The 16830-nt window shown below is 42.1% G+C and overlaps 2 protein-coding genes across 6 annotated transcripts in view; one reads left to right on the top strand and one right to left on the bottom strand.

Moving 5' to 3' along the window:
• Positions 1–16830, bottom strand: part of LOC111863657 — a 188749-nt gene that overhangs the window by 51173 nt on the left and 120746 nt on the right. The gene's annotated exons all lie outside the window — the stretch shown is intronic.
• LOC111863672 (ionotropic receptor 93a) overlaps positions 1–16830 on the top strand; it is a 66009-nt gene that overhangs the window by 37540 nt on the left and 11639 nt on the right. For all 5 annotated transcript variants that reach the window (XM_023850193.2, XM_023850191.1, XM_023850192.2 and 2 more), the window contains 2 exons: positions 12971–13161; positions 15231–15330. In XM_023850193.2, coding sequence (XP_023705961.1) covers positions 12971–13161; positions 15231–15330 — 291 coding nt within the window. The remainder of the gene's footprint in view (positions 1–12970; positions 13162–15230; positions 15331–16830) is intronic.

The following is a 16830-nucleotide window of genomic DNA, read 5'->3' as shown; positions in this document are numbered from 1 at the left end:
TATTGAAAGAAATCAAGATGGGTTGGACTTGTAGCACGGATGAGAGAAACGAGGAATACGTATATAAATTGTAAGGGAAAAATTCTGGGAACAAGGACATGGAATGGTAAAATTGAAATGGAACAAAAGTAAATTGGTTATTGGCACGAATTACACTGAAACTGCTATAATGGCGAGCTTCTGATGATGTTATATTGGTGACGTCTATAGAACTATACATATTTAAAATTGTTTAGTGGCTTGTTTAATTTTTGATCTTGTTATTCAGAATTTCAGCTAATATATTTATTTTTGATATGTTGCATGTACAGATTAACGTATGTGTTTCTTGGAGTACCATCTAGTGCATAAAATAGGTTCTGAAATTCCAGCGTTTTGTTATTTGCATGAGTTGTGTCTGTGATGGTTCCTATTTGAAGTCATTACCATATTTACGCATGTATAGGCCGCGTGCGTGTATAGGACGCAGCACAATTTTCAGACAGAAATTATAGAAAAAATAATGTTCTTGGAATATTATTTCAGGAGTATTACACCATGTATTACTAATTATGAATATATTTTTTTTAAATGAAGTGTGATTTCGAATATAAGCCGCACCCCAGTTTTCCTCTTGAATTTCTGGCAAAAAATGTGCGGCCTATACATGCGTAAATACGGTAATTTCTTATTTGTTCGGCTTTCCTAATACTTTCAAATACACATAAATAAATACAGGGTGTTTCACGACTTTAGGGCATAACTGTAGGAGGTGATTTCCTAGGTCTTTGTGATCGAAAAAGTTCATATAAACATGTGTCCGATTTTGGACGGTTACGGAGTTATGACCGTTTTTTCATTCCCGTACACGCCCTCGTGTGAACCGCGTCTGTCAGCTGGCGGGTCGCTATTTTTAGCCAGCTACAGACAGAGCGTTCTCGTTATCTCGACACTTGAGAGGTACCTAAGGCGTGGTGGGTTGGTATGTCCGGCGCGGTTCACAATCGAGCGGCAGCCTGTGTTGCGGCCGGCGGTGGCATTTTCGAAAATCAGCTTTAAGCACCAATAAATTCAAATTAAAGGTAATTTCACGAAGTTAACTTTACATTCATATTTTAAATGTATCATGTATTATGCTGGCTTATTATTTTGTTCCGTTTATTGCCAATAATCGTTACCTTCTATTCTGAGTTTAAAACGGTCATAACTCCATAACCGTCCAAAATCGGACACATGTTTACTCGTATATGAACTTTTTTGATCACAAAGACCTAGGAAATCACCTCCTGCAGTTATGCCCTAAAGTCGTGAAACACCCTGTATATAACAAGTACATTCTAATGGAATACACGTTTTACTGTTACGCTATTTGAGACATGCAAATTTTTATTTATTTCATCTACGGTACACTATTTCACGTATAAATCATTTTTGATAAGATAGTCACGATTATAGCCGGAAATTACATCTACATGTTGTCACATATGAAGTGTTAGCGTGACTAATAATTGTGGGTTCTAGATTTGATGACTGGATTTATTGGCACTTGCAATTGCACTTGATTGTAACTGCTCACACACTGAGCACACTGTCTGACGACTATCTCCAAAGAATCTCTCACTGTTGTCTGAATCTCGGACTGGTCTCTCTACTCTATCGAATTCTCAATCTGGATCTCTACTCCCTGGAATTCTACTATTCTTATAACTGCTAGGTTGCCCACTTAGAATGCACACGGTTGAAGGGTTAATTGTCCTCTGTTGTCCTCTCAGTTGTCACGGGAAACTCGTGCTTAGTAACTCGTTACCTGGACTCGTTTGTTGTTATCTGTTGTAATGGAGACTAATGTTTACATAGCCGTTGCTCATCAACGGACCTCTGGCTCTGGCTCCACTATTCCGGCTTTCAGCTGTCACAACACAATATATAGCTTTAGATGAAAAAGTCGTCTTCTGGGATGTGGCGCCGTGTAGATCTTGTGTCAACCGATGTTTCAGAGGAACGTTTCGCCTCCATCTTCAGGGCAGAAAAATCCGCAAGCGAGGAACCAGTGTGAGCAAGTGACTGCAGACTGCAGTCTAATATGGTCTCATCTAATACTAGTAGTGGCTTAGTTCAGCCGTCAGATAAACATTCTATTCCTCATACATGTCTCCACAAGAGAAACCACGGCTTGTAGTTACTGAGTTCCAGCCCACAGACCGTCATATTATTTAGCTTTTATGGTGGAGAAGATTAGTGGCTTTCATGAGCCCTTTGTCATATAGTACAAACAAAGCAATACATTCCTTCTGCAAATAATTAAAACTTCGAACCAATCGTTTTGATATATCTGAAGTACCACAATTCATATTTCCAGATGCACAAAGTGAAAGAGGCCGATTAGAAATCCAACTAGATGTATCCTGAATCACTGAAAACATGATTAATTACTGCAGGTGTCATACTATTCTACCGTAACTATCTGAAGGCTAAGTGCACATTCACATGAAGTGTGTTAGTAAATGTGTACTTCCAAATATATGCTGTATCATATGCTTTTATATTTTAAATGGAATATTTTGGAGTTCTTTAAAAGACACACATTTTTATCAAAAATCCAATTCCACCTTCTTTAATGGTGTTCTCTGTATATATGAATACAAAGAAAATAGCTGTTTTATTGTTGTTGTTGCTGCTGCTGTTGTTAGTGGTGGTGGCAATGGGAAAATGTATTGGATAAAAACAAAACAAATTTCGTGGCCTGTAGTCCGCAAGTGAACGATACCGACAGAGCTACCGCCGCTTGTCGGCGAAGTTAGTACCAACTTTAGCGGATAGAGGGTGGCGCGTGGTCAGCGTAACGAATCCCCACGGCTGTTAATCTCGGAGCTCTAGACCGGAATCGCTACTTTTCCATTCTAGTAGCTCCTCAATTATCCTCACGAGACTGAGTGGACCCCGTTCCAGACCCACTACTTCTCAGAAAATATGGTAGCGCCGGGAAACCACTAAAGAGCCACAGTTTAGCAACATGATGATCCATAATATCGAATTACAGAAAAGTATGTGAAACGGTTCATCGGCTACACAGAAAATTCTGCACTTGTATGTCTTTACATAAACTGTGATATGTAATTGGTCAGTATGTCTAGAAGTCAGAATGGCCGACCAATACTCGTATTACACTTGGCTCTCTTATATCGAATATCACCATAATTCCTCTTATGATTCACGATATACATGAAAGCCCATTCGTGACTTTATGTAAAGTGGGGTTTGTTGCTGGGCAACACGGCTGAAAATGGAAAGTGACATGCAACGTTTAGCGGAAATCCCCCCAAAAATACCTGTTCAGTGAGTAAGGCGTTGAACTACGCCGTTGACGGACGGACAGATATGACCTCCACAAGGCGTTCTTGGCCGCGCCATAGCTCAAGCGGTTAGTAGCTGGCTTCCCAATGGGCGGCCCGGGTTCGATCCCGGGTCTGGTCAAGTGGGATTTGTGGTGGGCAAAATGGCGCTGGGGCTGGTTTTCTCCGAGTACTTCGGTTTCCCCTGCCAATCTTCATTCCACCAAATTCCCAATCATCATAATCACACGGGGCAGGCTACAATAGGCCAATCAGTGGCCGCTATGCCGAGTGGACCCAGTTGGACTCCACCCCCACACTAAGCGAATTAAAAAAAAATTAAGGCGTTCTTATTTCTTTCTAAAGGAAATACTGATGTAAGCACTTAATTGATTATAGGCACGACCAAAGCCATACTTAATATAGTTAGTATATGGATCTTTTTGTTATTTCCGAGCGAATTGCGTGAGACATGTACGTTAATGATAAAAGACTGCAGAAAGAAACATATAGGAAACGTGTATGATATGCTTTTTGTATGATACACGGCTACATGTGGTGATATTGAACTTGGAGTCTATTGTTCTGCATGTAACGAGTTTTTACTGTTTTATTATTACACCCATCTCAATACATCATTGCAGATAGCAATACATTTCGTCGCCATAGTTATTAATGCTTCTGTATGCATGTTTGTGGAATAGGAAAAAAAACGACGGTACGATGTTTGTAACATGAACAGTTTAAGATAGGAAACAGAATCAAAGGGATTTTTTTTCTAAATGCCCACTAGAGCTATAGGGGGTGGATACAGACACAGAGCAAGAAGATCTTATAAGCCACCTCTTATTTTCCCATAATAGGGAAATTAGGATAAAAATATGTCGCCTTGCCTACGCGTACAAAATAACACAAAGGCCGCTGCCTATCACTGGCAGTGGCGTTTGTTTGCCGCTGTTGCCTAGCAATGGTAATCCCCTCTGTCTTTTGGTGTTCTCTCTTCCCCCCCCCCCATGTATGAGTTTGATGTTCAGCACAAACAATATTCAGTAAAAAGCGAAAGATTTATACGTACTGAAAGGAAACCAGTACGTAGTCGAATGCCTCCACTGTAGCCTTGCGAGCCGTAGGAGGCGATGAAAAGGGAGTCCAGTGCCTGGAGGTATAATCGGGCCACTCTGTTCCTGGGGACGTGGCCCTCCAGGTTTGGGGAGGGGGAGGAACTTTCAAACTTCCGTATGTATATGATTATATAATAAAATTGTGCAGGCAACAAGCAGAAGTCATAGAAAATCACGAGAATGAAAATGTTCGTAATATTGGTCAAGGTCAAGCCCGACGCAGAGAGTATAAGAGGCTTAAACTTGGCGGCGGTCAAGCATACGACCGTTCAAGTGACTACATTGCAGTTGTAGCGGAAGCTACTAAAGATAGGGAATAATCATCTGTACTGAGCCCGGTCTGACAGAGGCCTTGTATATATTGTACATATGATTAGTTCATAACAGTAAACTTGTAAATAATTGTACATGCTGACAATTGACTTGATTTTACAGACTATGACTCTTACAAATGACAGACCCGTCCTCTTTATTAGAAATTCGAAGACTTTATATAAACATAAGGTACCTCTGTTTGTGTATATAATGGCGACATATACAAGAGTCTAATGAAAAGCATGAAAATTGAAAGAAGTTCTACAAAGTTCGAAGGTACTGGAATATTCATATAAACACGCCCATTTTCTTCCAGCTTATATTGCTTGTAAAGAGGCAGAGGGAAATAAAGTCTCTTCTTTGGATGATGTCAAAATCGAAGTCCTTTGCAAATATTTACTTATCATTCTTCTCTCCATCACTGTGAATATTTTATACAGCCTACAGGCGGGACTTCTCCCTCAGGTGGGTATGGGGGGCAGGGTGATAAAATGGAACTCAATGGTTTCACTGCTCGCAACTCTGCATTTACGGATTTCAGAGACGTGTGAGACAAACATGTCTTTTCGCCTGCTGCCTGAAAACAAAAATTAAGAACATACAGTACTACGTGTATAATTTTACACGTAGTTTTGTGTGAAACTTGGTCTCTTACATTGAAGAAACAACACAGTCTGCAGGTATTTGAAGAGGGGGCCCTGACGAAAATATTTAGACCGAAAGGAGATGAAATAATAGGAGGTTGGAGAAACAAACTATATAATTAAAATATTCATAAATTGAACGTATCCCCAAGTATGTTTAGAATATTAGCAAACTTGGGCGCGAAGAGAAATGTGTATAAAATACCGGTGGGGAAGCCAAAAGGAAAGAAACCACTAGGAAAAAATTGAAGTAGGTGGGAGGATAATATTAAAATATATTTTACAGAAATAAGTACAGGGTGATTTTGACTGGATTAATCTGGCACAGGATATGGTTCATTGGACAGTTCTTGTGAAAGGTACAATAAGTCTCTTCCGGCTTCCAAAAATGTTGTGAAATTCTCGAGTAAGTGAGCGAATTTTGGCTTCTCAAGAAGGACTTAGCTTCACGGAGTTAGTTAAGTTTGTTGTTCCTGATAGGGATCTGGAAGTCGGAATAGCGACGGGCTTCGGGCTGGACGGTCGGGGTTATATGCGCGGCAGGGGAAAAAATTTTCTCCTCTTCACAGTGATCACACCAGCCCTGGGGTCCACCTAACCTCCTATCAAATGGATATTGGAGGCGATTTCCCAGGGGGTAAAGCGGCAGGGACGTGAAACTGACCACTCCCCTTCATGTAGTGTCGAGATAGAGATTGGTGGAGCTATACCTCCGCTCTCCATACGTCTTTGCTTAATTGATTAATTAGAGAGATAACTTTGTCTTTACTGAGAGGGGTCTTCACATTTTCACTTCCCCAGGGATCTGCAAAACCGACCTTACTATTCCAGTTAACGCACATTTCCACTGTGCTCAGTCTTCGTGTTGGCTGAGATCATGCAGCCAGAAATAGTGGCGAGTTCTATGTGAGAGGTGATCTGTTTTACAGTGGCATGAAAATAACCTACGCCTGTAATGCGTACACACGTGAAACACGTTATATTTGGCTTTCACATAGATTTCCGGGAAAGACATTTAAGGATCATGTATTCTGACACTGTATATTTCATCCAGAATATATGTAAATTGGCTGACATTTGATTTCCTTGGTATTTAACGATGCGTTCTCAACTACATAGGTTATATAGCATCCATTGCAAGGTGCCTGTGAGTAACTAATTTGGAAACACAGTTAAATGCCGATTCAATGTTCTCGAATTTAGTGAAATCCCATATTTAGTGAATATCTATTGCGGTCCCTGCCAAAATACCAAAATAGTGTACTCCCGTAGTTAGCAAATTTCGATTCAGTAAACAGCTACAGTCAGGGCACGAAATGTTCGATTTAAATACGTCGATTTAGAGCTTGAAACGACAACAGGTAATCTCATTTTCCCTTTGCTGCCAACCTTCACTCTCAGCTATAATCTCTGACGAGCGACGAGCTTCTTCAGTAGCTTTGTCTTTGGTCTTCTTTACTTTTCATAATCTAACTCACGACCAGGAAGAAACTTACTCATGGAGCTGAGCCCTTCTTGATGAGCCGTCAATCGTGCAGCTACTCAAGAATTTCCCAGCATTTTATGGAACCCGAAGGTTCATTACCGTGTTCACAAGAGCTCTCCACTGGTCCCTATCCTGAGTCAGATCAGTCCAATCCATATCATCCCGTCCTATCTCTCTAAGATCTATTTTAATATTGTCCACCCACCTACGCCTTGGTCTTCCGGCTTTCCCACCGATATCCTATAAGCATTCCTCAACTCCCTCATTCGTGCTACATGCCCTGCACTCCTCATCCTCATAGACTTGATCATTCTAACTATACTTGGCGAAGAGTACAAGTTATAAAGCTCCTCATTATGCAGTTAGAAAGAAACTTAGAGTTACCGAAAAGTTTTGAAGTAGATATTGTTAATACTTAGATGGCTGATCACAGTGGCCGCGCGGTCTAAGGCATAAACTGTCTTTGCTAGCTCGAACGTTGGGATCGAATCCCACTAAATGCTGGATGTCTGCGTGAGAGTTTATTCTGTATTTGTGTTATCCTGTGTTGGTAGCGGCCTTGCGTCGGGCTGATACTCCGTTCAAGCAGTCCCACCGACTATCCTAGGATTAAGAAACTGAAGTGAAACAAAGCGTTTCACGGAAGCCCTAGGCTCCAAAGCGGGAGCAACAGGAGAAAAAGAGAGAGAGAATACTCGTACTTAGATGTCATTACTGCATAACTGCTATTTAGGGAAATCCCCTATCTAGCGCCAGAGAAAAAAATTCCCCTAGGGATTTCGTTAAAAATAAATTTCACTGAAATGTGAAGGATTGGTCGTGACCTATTTTAGAGTTCTCTCCTGGCATATGCATGGATAGACTCGAGATACAGTGGAAATGTCAAGCAGGCCAAGAACCGAAACCAGAGGATCCCCCGAAATGAAACACGAGTACCAACCACGAAACAATGACTTTGGGTTAGGGTTAGGTGATTTCCACAACAGAAAAGAAAAACGCCTTATAAAATTCTACTGTTAATGATATTAATTCAGTCTTATTTAATGATTAAGGATGTACAGTCTAAAATTTCTATTTGGCTTTGAGTGAGGGAAATTACAAATTTAGGTTTCTGTTTACACCCTCTGACTCAATATTTAATATTCGTATTTCTTCACCAGAACTAGAATTTACTTTTCAAAAGTTCTGCATCTGGTCGAACTTATGTTATTCATATACAAGCTCGAAGGATGAGCATATAAAGGCGTAACTTATATCAGACTAAATCACATCAGGCTGGCGACGACCAGCAGAAATTGTAAACGACATACCTATCCTCTCGTGAGAGAGGATGTTACGTAAGGACTATAAAATTACTGGTCGTGAGTCTCAAGGGGTTGTCGCCAAGACGAACTGATTGGCTGTAAACCGCCAGTCGTAAAGTAACACTGACTCTCATTCTGACTCTGGCTCTCACTCTTGACTATATCATGTCAGGGTTACTGCATAGTTACTTCCCACATGTGAAGGCCGCGCCATAGCTCAAGCGGTTAGTCACTGCCTTCCCACCGCGGCGGCCCGGGTTCGATCCCGGGTCTGGTCATGTGAGATTTGTGGTGGATAAAGTGGCGTTGGGGCGGGTTTTCTCCGAGTACTACGGTTTCCCCTGCCAATCTTCATTCCACCAAATTCTCCCATCATCCTAATCACCCGGGGCAGGCTACAATAGGCCAATCAGTGGCCGCCGTGCCGAGTGGACCCAGCTGGACTCCACCCCCCAATAAGCGAATTAAAAAGAAAAATTACTTCCCACATCGTCTCCTATCGTGATCTAAATGTGTTATGAAGAGAAGGATCGTCTGGGTTGTAACGCCGGTAGTTAGGAGAAAGTCCTACGTTTCGCAGGAACATATCGCCTCCACATTCAGGGTTAAAGAGTAAACCTAGGAAGAAACTAGCAGAAGCAGGCGGCTCTCCACTGGAAGATGATACTGTCTCAACATTCAGGTCCACAGATAAGAAATGCAGGATTTGAGGTTCTCACAGCGTCAGTATAAAGAGTTCTGTTGTTCTGGTAAATAATGCAGTGTAGTCAGTAAAAGTCAACCAACGTTTCGCGGGAACATAGTGATTCTATCTTCATGGTCGAAATTAAGCCAAATTCTGCCTGCTGCCTGCTTCATGCTAGTTTCTTTGTTGTCTTTCCCTTCGACCCTCAAGAATGAGGCGATACAGTATGTCCCAGAATATCGAAATATTTGGCCTCTTTCATTAAAGTGGCCAAACGTCAAGAAGAGCTCTGCTTCACTGAGTTGAAGGTACGAACTCGACATGTGTCCCTTGGTTCGACGTCTGTTAAAGCAAGTGGGTCAATGACAGCTGCAAACATATGATGAAGCATAATGTGAACTCCTTTCAGTGAGAGCTGCGCTGACACAAGAACCCGGAAGGAGACGAGTCTCCGTTATTTGTGCCCGCAAAGATCATTTTGTTGCTGCACAAAGAACTCGTAATCTCTGCTACGTGCAATACCGGCTTAAACATAGCGTGAACATCAACACGTACACAAACTTAATTCACACAGCGGTATTTATATAACAGTCGTTTAGTCCAGTTGCCCGACATTTCGGAGAAATATATCACCTCTATCTTCAGGAAAAAAAAGTAAGCCAAGCAAGCAGGCAGCAAGATGGAAAGAATATGTTCCTCCGAAACGTTAGTTGAATTTTACTGCGCTACGCGGCGTTGTATCCCAGGAGATATATTTCTTAATTTATAATATATATGAAATGTTATAAAAAGTTAAACAGTTCCGTCCAGTGTGACTGGTGAAGATTTTTCTTATTTCAATTTTTCATGCCCTTACATGTTTCGGTCCTTAGAGACCATTATCAGAGGGACATCAACACAGTTGGAAGCTACAATATAGTTTTTTTTAAATTGCTAGTGGGGTGGGACTAAGCCCCTTGTACTACGGCCACTTCTGGCCTATTGTACCTTCTCCAGATGATAGATGAGGGTGGTTGTGGAGCAATTGGTGGAATGAAGATTGGCAGGGGAAACCGAAGTACTCGGAGAAAACCTGCCCCAGCGCCACTTTGTCCACCACAAATCCCACTTCACCAGACCCGGGATCGAATCCGGGCCGGCGCTGTGGGAAGCCAGCGACTAACCGCTTGAGCTATGGCACGGCCATATACAGAGTTACTACAAATGATTCATTCCATTTCAAAGCACTATATTGGTCGTCCAGTGCTTTTCCGTTTGTACAGAAAACCAGTACCCTTAAACTGCTGATAACACCACAGAATGTTCTGTTTACATGGTGGTTCTTTTCTGTGTGCTGCTCTGAATGCACGCTGCGCTGCAATAACAGACGAACATCTCGCATATTCCAACACACAGAGACTCTTTCCCAGCTTCGTCGCCATTTTGTGAGGCACTGCACTCATGCTGCTAACTGGTGTATCACGATGCGAACTTGGTGAGTTTGCGATTCTTCTCATGTACCAATCATATTTGTATGTGTAATACTTCGGAAAGTAAAGTGTTTTGAAATTGAATGAATCACTTGTAGTAACCCTATGTTTTGAGCGTTAAAAAATACATATAATGTTGATAATATATATTGGATATAAAATCTAAAGCTTTAACAACTACAGCGGCTGTCTTAAAATTTTTCTTGTAATTGGTTTGTTAAGATTTTGTTAGAATTTATAAACCAGGTAAGTTCGTGCCCTCTTTCTTATTACTTCTCTTGAGGGGGGCCGAACGTGTGCCGCCTTGTCCTTGAGAAGATGGTCCTTTGATGTCCTCCTGTGGGTGTTCGTGGCGCACATAAAAAATTGTCGATCTCAAATTGGTTAGCCCTAAGTGTCGCGTCACAAATGGATAAGGAGAAAACTGTGGCACACATAATGTCGATGAAAGGCCAGAACACTAACATTCTGCCATATTAACGGCGTCACGGATCAATCGAATTGTGCACGTGTCAGGGGGAACAAGTCGATATGTTTCTCCACGCTACCGAGGCAGGTAATTCGTTTGAAACTGTTGTCTGCCGTGTGGACGCGAGCTATTGAACGTGTGACTTGTGGAGCTTTGTTTCCTTTTGATGAAACTGACATTGGCCGTCCAATCAGCTTACGGCATACGAAAGGACGATATCTTAGAAAAAACTGGAAGTGAAACCCAAAGAAACTGTCCATTAGTAAATTAATTTAGTCGGATTAGTCAACACTAAGTGCATACTTTATATAGGTTTCATTTCCGATATACTTCACATATATTGAAATAAGACATAAATTGCCATCTAAGTATATAGAGTTTACATCCGTGTCTTGGTTACCTGTTTTTGAAACCCCAAAATATTTCGGTCATATAAGACAGTTCTCATGGGGTGTATCATTTTAAAGAGAACGTTACAATTAATATAAGAAACAAACCCCGTGGCCTGTAGCCCGCAAGTGAACTATACCGACCGAGCGACCACCACTTGTCGGCAAAGTTAGTGCCAAATTTTGCTGATAGAGGGTGTCACGTGGTCAACGCAAAGGTTCCCCACGGCCGTTAATCTCGGATTTCCAGACCGGACAATTAATATATGTATATATGTAAAAGAATATTTAAAGATATCTGACCCACAGTTTTAATTTAAAAGGGTTAAAACTGATATTGTGCTAGAATGTGTTGAATTGGGCCGTAGTTAGTGTAATTTCATTCACTACGGTGTATCATGCGATGTTGTAAGTTGCTGTCTCATGCTCTGTATTTAGGTGTCGATAAGGTGGAGATCTACTTTCACCTTTTAAAAGAAATTTATGGCTCACTGTTTTAAATGCTTTATTTTCATGCATATTGTGACATATGAGCCGTTTCTATGTGTATATCAACAAAGGAATGTCCGTAAACATTCTTGCGGCAACGAATACAGGCAACAATACAAGAACTGCCGTTTCTATGGGACGGCCGGTAAACACCTTCCCCCTTAACGTGACAACAGTAAGGAATCCATTGTTATGAGATACGCGCTGTGACTGGTTGCTAGGTTACGCAACTATTCTGAACTGAAGATGTTTTCTGTGCGATCCGCGCCGCGGCTATATAACAATAGTTCTGTGTGGAGGTGGGGTCGAATACCTTCACCGTAACCCTGCGAGTCGTAGGAGGCGACGAAAAGGAAGTCTCAAATCTGAGACAGTAAAATATTGTCGCGAGTCCCAAAGGACTCGGGCCCGAAGAAGACTGCAAGGGCCAGCAGCATATATAAAAGACAGACCCGTCCTCTCGTCAGAGAGGACGCCCCACAAAAAGAAGACCGTAACTGTAAAATAGTAATAAATGTCTCCAAGAGCCCCACTTGGAGCTCAACACTAAGACTTACTGACTCACCGTCAGTCGCAATGTGATTTTGACTTGACTCTGACTGGAAACTACTGGACTGACAAGAGGCCCTGTATGTATTTATTAATATCTTAACATGTTAAGTGTATACATCCTTTACATTATGACGCTACTGCAGACAGTGACTCTGACAAAGACAGACCGTCCAGACGGGGCGCCCCACAAAAACAAGACCATAAATGTCAAACTAAAATGGAGCTCGACACTAAGACTGGCTTACTGACTGACTGACTCACCGTCAGTCGCAATGTGACTTTGACTTTGACTCTCACTAGGATCAGGGCGATTTGTAAGAAGGTTGCAAGAGCGCGGCTGAGAAGAGAAGGTTGTATGTAAAGACGTTTGGATTGCGTAATTCAGTGAGACTGTGTTACTAATCCGTCATGTTCATGAACTACTATAAATGGAAAACAAGTACGGACGCCAGATTTAATGTTCTTCTGCCTGTGACTATGAAAATTATTGTCTTCTGGGATGTGAAGCCGTGGTACATGTTTGTTAATATCGGGACCCGTCAGACTACACGGAAACACGTCCCAGAAAACACTAATCTTTAAAATTAAAATTATAGACAGTACGATCGGTTTCACGTTTCACTGGCCATGTCAGTACGGTGGCGACTATTTTCCTCTCGATTTACGAACAGGCTTCATCCAGTCTGTGCCGCTTTTAACTATAAAATCGATGGTCATCGCATTTGTTCTGTTACAGATTCGACTCGCTTGCTATTTGCGACATGGTGGATCTTCATTACTATCCTCACATCGTTCTACACGGCCAACCTAACAGCTTTCCTTACACTGTCGCGTTTCACCTTGCCTATAGACGGTCCTAAAGATCTAACGAAGAACAAGGCTGGTTGGATAGCACATAAAGGATCAGCGTTGGAATACGTAGTCCAGGTGAGTGTTCTGAGTGCTCAGTGCTTTGTTGGGGGGGACTTGCTAGAAGATTAAATGCAGCAGATATTTAAAATATTTTGACAAACAGACCAACTGAAGATTCTCTGAAACGTCATCATCGCACAAAATCGCGCGATCTGACAACTTGAAATAAATATTACAGCGCAAAAATGACGCTGGTGCTTCGTTCTTTTGAATGTCAATGTTACCTCAGTGCCCATGAATAGATCACATAAAAGCACGGTATTAATATTGATCCATCAACCGTGCGCAAATATTAAGTTTTGACGTATTGCGGGCTGGTTTCCTTTATGCCTAATAAGAGAAAATTGCCCTTGTGGGTGTTTCTACAGGAATATGAGTTATTTTCTTTTCTCTTTGCCAATAACTCTGCAGTAGAACTTGTGTGCGTTACCTATAATATTCTGTTATTCGTATGTCACAACGTGAAGGCTACGCTTAATGTTCGTTCGTTGTGTGACAGTGCCCTCTTTTAGATTTGTTTTCATGTTGGGCGAAGGAACATTACATTATTGCTTCACTAATGCCTTCAGAATCTAATTTGACGTGATGTAGTTCTCCATGTGGGAGGTACGTGGTTCTTTTTCTGGGTTGTTTCAAGATACAGTCATTAGCTGGACTATATAGCATCGGATGGTAGAATGGCGGACCGCCTCTGTGGTCTAGTGGTCAGAGTTCCTGGCTACAGATCCAGAGGTCCCGGGTTTGATTCCCGGCGCTACAAGATTTCCTGAGAAGTGGTGGGTCTGGAACGGGGTCCACTCAGCCTCGTGGGGGTAATTGAGGAGCTATTTTAAGGAAACAGCCGCTCCGGTCTAGAAAAATCGAGATTAACGGCCGTGAGGATCCGCTGCGCTGACCACGCGACACCCTCTATCCGCTAAAGTTTGCACTAACTTCGCCGACAAACGGCGTACTACACAGCAGGTTGACGTAGTGTACCGCTATAGACGCGTATTACGGAAGTGCTTGGCCTGAACACCAGCTAACCTGACTGCGGGGGTTTTCGTCACTTTTCTGTCTCTCCAGGCAAATTCGATACATTGCCTCCAGGCTACTTTGCTTCCTTCCAAACCTTACCTTATGCGTCATTCTACCAAAAATTAACTCCGTGGTCTGTAGTCCGCAAGTGAACTATACTGACCAACCGAGCGACCGCTGTTTTTCGGCGAAGTTAGTGCCAACTTTAGCGGATAGAGGGTGTCACGTGGTCAGCGCAACGAATCCCCACGGATTTGTGAGCACCGTAATAAAATGTCGGATTGCTTCATGCAGAACATTTGGGAGGCAGCTAAGAACTTCCATCTTCTGAAGAAGGTTTCGCCATATAACCCGAGTTACCGCTAAATAAATCACATGAGGAACCCTGCTTTATGGAGTTAGGTGATCTACGCTTTATTCAGAATATCTACGGAATGCATGTAAACAAAATGTCGGGGACAGGCGATAGCCGGTTGGCTTCAATATCCGGCAAGCACTCTCCGCGCCATACAAACGATGCCTCTTCCACTGAAATGATAGCACTTTAGGATATAACGAACACTGCGGGATAGATGGCGCTTGTGAACTACGCTCTCAAGTGGTTCTGCTGGTTTCCATGCACTCCACAGCAATTCCGAATCAAGTGCATTTAGATGCTTTGATAGAGAGAACTCGAGAAGAACTCTAAAGAAACCGATGGTAAGGTAAAGTTGTCCCTGTGCTTAACTACGTGTAATTAAACACTACACCATGAAGACATGAAGGAGTGAGTGTATAGATCCACATTTTCTTGACCTCGGCACTAGTTGGAGGTGAGTGGTCAGCTTCATGCCCCGGCTGCTTTACTCCCGGGGAAAGAGCCCCCGATACCCATTGGATAGAAGGTTGGGTGGACCACAGAGCCGGTCTGGACGACATGGAGAAGAGAAAATTCTTCATTCTACCGAAACTCGAATTCCGACCTCTTGGTCGTGCAGCCCGTAGCCAGTCGCTATCCCGTCTCGCAAAGATACCGATGAGATTAACAAAATGATGATGTTTGTGTAACACGCCTCTTTTCGTTGCAGAACGACAAGGATTACGAGTACCTGAATAAAACCGTCAAGGACGGCCGTGGCCGCTTCCTGGAGATGCCGGACCTCGATATGTTCACCTTGGTCAAGAACAGTTGAGTGTCGCCTTCCTACCTCACAAATACAGTTGTGAATATTTTATAAATTTTTACACTGTATGCTTCTAGGCATAAATATTGAAGAAAACTGCATAATGAGGAACTTCATAAATTGTACTCTTCTCCAAGTATAATTAGAATGATCACGTCAAGGAGGATGAGGTGGACAGGGAATGTAGCACGAATGGGGAGAAGAGGAATGCATACAAGATATTAGTCTGAAACCCAGAAGGAAATAGACCACTGGCAAGATCAAGGCGTAGGTGGGTGGACAATATTAAAACGGATGTTAGATAGGATGGGATGATATGGATTGGATTGATTTGACTTAGGATAGGGACCAGTGGAGGGCTCTTGTGAACACGGTAATGAACCTTCGGGTTCCATAAAATTCTGGAAAGTTCTTGAGTAGGTGCAGAATTGGAGGCTTCTTAAGAACGGCTCAACTCCATGAGTGAGTGACACATAAATATTAGATCATCATTTATTTGTGCCCCCCTCACAACCCTCATCACAGGTCTGAGAAACTAGGCTCAAGATTTGTATTCGGGAGATGTTGAGTTCGAATATCAGCCAGGGCACTGAATGTTCTCATTGCGGTGTCTCGTGATATTCTTCAGCTCATCCAGTCAAATACTGAGCAGTACCTCGATTAGTCTATGACCGCTTTCTTCCAAATTCGTTCAGATTCAGTATTCATGAATCATACTACCGTCTGACGCCAAACTTTCAACATATTTAAAGAAAGCATTGTACTAAGAAACCTGGAAGGAACAACCGTCCATTTGTTAATTAACTGAAATACCGAGAAGAGTTACAATAAGAAAATTAACATTTGAAACCTCATATAGCAATATTTATACAGCCGAGAGATGCGTTTTGAGTTATGATTCATTTTATTAAGAATCCAAATGTTACAACGTTTATTTTAATTTAGTGTTACCAGGTCGCCTCTTTTCACCTAGGTCTGCTATGGATGGTTACTGCTGACCAAAGTTTACTGTTGTATTTTAGCGTCCTGTTGCACTGATTTTCTTCCATGACATGTCTACAGTGGTCGTCTTGTAGTTCACTCAGTTTCACCTGTTACTTCACGACCTGTTTCGGCAACACAGTGCCATCATCAGGTGCCCTAATTACGCTAATCTACTCGTATTTCATTTCTTGCTTTTATAAACTTTTTAAATAATTTTATAAGGCAAGCAATGAAATAGATTAGCGTATTTAGGGCATCTGATGATGGCACCATATTGCCGAAACATGTCGTGAAGTAACAGGCGAAACTGAGTGCACTACAAGACGGCAAATATATACATATCATGAATGTTTACTGTATTCTTTGTTGCTGTAGAATTAATGATGTAAAATATATAAACTGCAGTGTCACTGGGCCCACGGACCGCCGAATGCGGCCCGAGAACTAATGTACGTTCTAGCGACTCCAAGCATTCACAATCAAATCATGTTTAGTGGTGTTAACACAACATCCAGGATTG

Source organism: Cryptotermes secundus, unplaced genomic scaffold (genome assembly GCF_002891405.2).
Source record: "Cryptotermes secundus unplaced genomic scaffold, Csec_1.0 scaffold234, whole genome shotgun sequence".
Lineage (NCBI taxonomy): Eukaryota > Metazoa > Arthropoda > Insecta > Blattodea > Kalotermitidae > Cryptotermes > Cryptotermes secundus.
This window is presented reverse-complemented; position numbering and strand designations above follow the sequence as displayed.